This window comes from Columba livia, unplaced genomic scaffold (assembly GCF_036013475.1).
Source record: "Columba livia isolate bColLiv1 breed racing homer unplaced genomic scaffold, bColLiv1.pat.W.v2 Scaffold_156, whole genome shotgun sequence".
Classification (NCBI taxonomy): domain Eukaryota; kingdom Metazoa; phylum Chordata; class Aves; order Columbiformes; family Columbidae; genus Columba; species Columba livia.
Window position 1 is genome coordinate 152,302 of NW_027043052.1, and position 4,946 is coordinate 157,247.

General features: G+C 52.8%; 1 protein-coding gene across 1 annotated transcript; it reads left to right on the forward strand.

The window, feature by feature from the left end:
• Nucleotides 1–1,579: 1,579 nt before the first annotated feature.
• On the forward strand, nt 1,580–2,503 carry LOC135577876 (olfactory receptor 14J1-like). The gene has a single exon (XM_065047986.1). The coding sequence runs from the start codon at nt 1,580–1,582 to the stop codon at nt 2,501–2,503; it is 924 nt and encodes a 307-aa protein (XP_064904058.1).
• The last annotated feature ends 2,443 nt before the right edge of the window (nt 2,504–4,946 follow it).

Genomic DNA, 4,946 nt, shown 5'->3' on the forward strand with positions numbered 1-4,946 from the left:
GCTGGGCTCCTGGGACACAGGGAGCTCATGGCAGCGGCAGCGCTGCAGAGAGACAGCTCTGCCCAGGAGCAGCTCCTCTGCACACGCAGCAGGGCTGAGGGCTCTGCCTGGGGATCTCAGGAGACGAGCAAGGCAGAGAGAGATTAAAGGTGGTCAGGACTGGGAGGATGACTGAGAGCTCACTGGAGGAGAAACCTTTGCAGCCCTTGCCATGGTAAGTCTCTGGGTGCAGGGCAGTGCAGCTGTAGCTCCTGGAGGCATCTCCTGAACCTGGCACAGGCACAGCTTGTGGGGTCTGTAGGGACGGGACTCTTGTCAGGCCATGTTGAACAGCTGTGGAGCCGGGTGAGCACCCAGGGGTGCCCAGGGCTGTCCTGCAGAGCAGGGTCCCTGCACCCCAGGGCTGTGCCGGGCAGGGACTCTGCCGCCTGCCAGGGTCAGCGCTCAGCCTGCCCGGGAGATCCCATGGCAGCAGCTGTGGGTGGAAGGAGCGACCCCCGGCAGGGCAGGCAGGGAGCTTGTGGGGTTGAAGGGGGCTGTGTGGGTCAGGGCTGCTCAGAGCTCCAGATCCCCCCACAGACATGGCAGAGGGTCCTTCTGAACAACAACATCGAGACAGGAACAGCTGCAAGGGAAGGAGTCTGTGCTTTCAGTTTTCCACTCTTGCTCGTCTGGGTGTGCAGTGGGAGATGGGGATTTATTTCTCTCTTTGGAGAAGACACTGAGACCCCAGTTCTCGTTAGGACTTGTCTGAGCTGCTCCTGAGCCCCTGCACACACAGAGCTGCCCCTGGGCAGTGCCAGGAGGTGTGAGCAGGACAGAGCTGAGCACACAGCGGGTGGGACGGGGTCTGTGACACTGACAGGGAGCAGACCAGGGACAGAGACACAGCTGCAGGCAGTACAGACATGGGCAGGGAGTGGGAGCTACAACCTGAAATGCTGGGGAGGGGATTCAGGAACCCCCTGCCATCCCCTGCAGTTCAGACACATTTCCCAGTGCAACCCCTGGTCTCCTCTCCTCCCAGCAGACCCTCTGCCCCAAAGCCATGGGGTCCAGGTCACGAGTCTCCACCTCAGCAGCTGGACCTCCAGGTGAAGGGTTCCTGGAACGTGGTACTCAAAAAAGGTGCTAAAAGTACTTGCTCTCCAGTGTCACTATGTGAGTGGCAGCAGCACAGCCGGGTCAGGAGAAGGTTCCACAGCATGCCCGTCTGCCTTTCTGTCCCTGCTTTATTTTCTGGTAGCACTGCAGTGCTCTTCCCTGTTTCTCCACCTGTCCCTGGTGCTCTTGCTCTCTGGGGTTGGGGTGCGAGTGTGGGTCAGTTTTTATTCTGACACCAGTTCAGTGGATCTTGCATCAAAGGTGTATTCGTGGAAACCAGATGGCCAAGCTGCATTTTAGACCGTGATGAACTGTTTTTCTCACTTGGTAGAAAGAGAGAATGAGCTGAAACATCCCTCCATCAGGGAGGGGGTTTTTCATGATAAACAACATGGTATTTTCACCAGAGAAATCTCCCCTAACTTGTCACTGTCTTTTCCTCCTATGACAGGTTTCCAATGACCATCAGCCGCAAATGTCCAACAGCAGCTCCATCACCCAGTTCCTCCTCCTGCCGTTCACAGACACACGGGAGCTGCAGCTCTTGCACTTCTGGCTCTTCCTGGGCATCTACCTGGCTGCCCTCCTGGGCAACGGCCTCATCATCACCACCATAGCCTGGGACCAGCACCTCCACACCCCCATGTACTTCTTCCTGCTCAACCTCGCCCTCCTCGACCTGGGCTCCATCTCCACCACTGTCCCCAAATCCATGGCCAATTCCTTCTGGGACACCAGGGCCATCCCATACTCAGGATGTGTTGCACAGCTCTTTTCGTTTTCCTTCTTGATAGTAGCAGAGTATTCTATGCTCACCGTCATGTCGTACGACCGCTACGCTGCCATCTGCAAACCCCTGCACTACGGGACCCTCCTGGGCAGCAGAGCTTGTGTCCACATGGCAGCAGCTGCCTGGGCCACTGGGTTTCTCACTGCTCTGCTGCACACGGCCAATACATTTTCACTGCCCCTGTGCAAGGGCAATGCCCTGGGCCACTTCTTCTGTGAAATCCCCCAGATCCTCAAGCTCTCCTGCTCACACTCCTACCTCAGGGAACTTGGGCTTCTTGTGGTTAGTGCCTGTTTGGTTTTTATGTGCTGCATTTTCATCGTGGTGTCCTATGTGGAGATCTTGAGGGCCGTGCTGAGGATCCCCTCTGAGCAGGGACGGCACAAAGCCTTTTCCACCTGCCTCCCTCACCTGGCCGTGGTCTCCCTGTTTGCCAGCACCTCCTTTTTTGCCTACCTGAAGCCCCCCTCCATCTCTTCCCCATCCTTGGACCTGCTGGTGTCTGTTCTATACTCGCTGATACCTCCAACATTGAACCCCCTCATCTACAGCATGAGGAACAGGGAGCTCAAGGATGCCCTGAGGAAACTAATGGAGGGATGCATTTGAAAAATAATAAAGTGTTCATCATCTTCTCTTTAACAAATAACAGTTTAAATGTAACTCATTAGAGGCCCAGACTTGTGTGTGTGTGTGTGTTTATTTTTTAATAAATCATGATATTTTTGTCATCCCCTTTCTAATTCATTGTCAGCTTTTTTTCAAACCCACTGGCTGTATAAATATGGACCCATGCTCTCTGTGTATTTAAACAAAATAAAGGGCTCTGCAGTGATTTTTTTTTCACTGATATTCTTCCTGCAAGGCCTGTTTGGAGCTGCAGGGACAGGTCCTGTGTACATGGGAGGAGGGGAAACGTGTCCATCCCGGCAGCTCTGCCAGGGAGCAGCAGCGCTTGTTCTTCCAGAGCTGTTCTGGTTCCACTCCCACACTCTCCTTCTCATCCCTGGTGTTGGTGCAAGGCCTGAGTGCTCGGGCAGCTTGGTCACCGTCCTGCTGTGTGTCAGTGCTGTGGGCGCAGGCAGGGACAGGCAATGGGCACTGCTGTGACAGAGCTGGCCCCAGAACAGCCTTTCCAGATAGAAACGTGATCTCCTCAGGGCAGGGCATGATGGTTTATATCTTCTTGCGAAGTTTCTCTCAATCATATTCCTACAAAAGTCACCCACAGATTAAACACCAGTGTGCATCTGAACAGTGTGTGTGTGCAGGGCTGGCACACAGCAGTGTCCTCTCACAGCCAGGCTCCTGCCAGAGACCTGCAGGACCAGCAGAGCAGGGGCTGGGCTGTGCCCCTGTGCACTGGACACCCCATGGAAGGAGCCTCAGGTCAATCACCATGGACTGGCCCCTCACAACCACCATTTCCAGCACTGGCCTCTCACCCACAGAGGTTTTTCTTCCCTCCATGGATGGACACTCAATGAATAGTTCAGCAGTCTGTGTTGCTTTGTACAGATGAGATGTGAGCATGCACATCATGTATGTGAGGTGACATGAACATGAGTGAGCACAAACACCATCAACTGTTCCTTGGGGTTCCATGAAAACCTGTGGCACACACAAGGTCCTGAGGTCACTTCCTGTTGGAAGTAACACCCCATGGGAAACTGCCTGAATGCAGCACTGGGTTGTGCTTCCTTAATTGAGCTCCCCGTGTCCATTCCTCATGACGTGGGACATCTCAGATTAGTGCAGAGCAGGGTGACTCACCATAGCTGAGGTGTCTCCCACCCCTTTGGAGTGGCAACGGGAGGCCAGAGGGACAATGTGACTCCTACCTCTGTGTGTAAAAGGGACAGATTCTGTCTCTGAGCATCCCTGGGTGCAGAAGGGGTCCTGAGACCAACTCAGATCTGGATGCCTGATGGAACCCTGTCATTTCTGTGTGTGACTCCAGGAACAAACCTCAGTGGCCCAGTGAGATTCATCTCAGCTGCTGGGACAGGCTCATTGCAAGTGCTCCTGTCTGCTGTCACCCTTGCCTGTGATTCTGGGTTGTGCTCTCAAAAGTAAGACAAAGTGGTAAGAGGGTTACTGAGGTCTTGGAAAAGGCAGATATCAAACCCATCTGCATGAAAAGCATGAAGGAGAAATAACAGCTGTTCAACCTGCCGCCATACCCGGAATTTTGCAGGGTCACAGACATGGTGTTCCTTGGTGTCCTAGTAACCAGATCAGTGATCTCTGGGCTGGAGAATTGGAAGCTGGGTGGGAAGTGGCTGGACAATCAAGCCAAATATCATCAGCGGTACAAAGCCCTCCGTGCAGCCAGTTACTAGTAGCATCCCTCAGTGACCAGCACTTGGACCAACACTGTTAAACGTCTTTATTGTCCCTCTGTATGATGTGACGAGTGCACTTTCAGCTTCTCTGTGGATGAGGCATAGTTGTGAGGAACCCTTGAACAACCTCACCTGGTTAACCCTGCCTGGAGCAGGACAGTGAGACAAGTGAGATAAGGGCTTTCTTCAAACCTCAAGTTATTCTGCGATTCAATGAATCTTTCCCTTGGAGAGGATTTTGAAGGCAGAATAGGCAGAGGAAGAATAAAAAGAATAAAAGACAGAAAAGGAGTTCTAAATGTTGTCAACAAAAAAACAGAAGTTGCTCTGAAGAGTGTTTTTCAACTCAAATCTCTAGTAGGGAATATATTTGATAAATTTGATAAAACAAGTATACTTTTATCTGATCGGGTCCTGGGCCATAAAAAAGGTGATGGATAGTTATGGTATTATGAGTTCAGTTGTGTCTCAGACACTCATAACCCAGTCAGAATCCTGTGGCTGTGAAGGGGACAGTGAGGTCAGTTCTGTGTCTGGAGGTGACAGCCCAGCAGCAGGGACACGGCTGGGAAAGAACCTCAGCCTAAGTATGACAAATCCTACCCAGGAAGAGATCTTGGAGACAGGTTGTCACATCCATCCCACCTGGGAACATGACAGGACAGCAGCAGGGACATGGTCGTGTGTATGAGAGAAGCTGAAAGGCC

Coding starts and splice junctions, on each gene's coding strand:
- LOC135577876 (XM_065047986.1), top strand. CDS start 1,580: ATGTCCAACAGCAGCTCCATCACCCAGTTCCTCCTCCTGCCGTTCACA.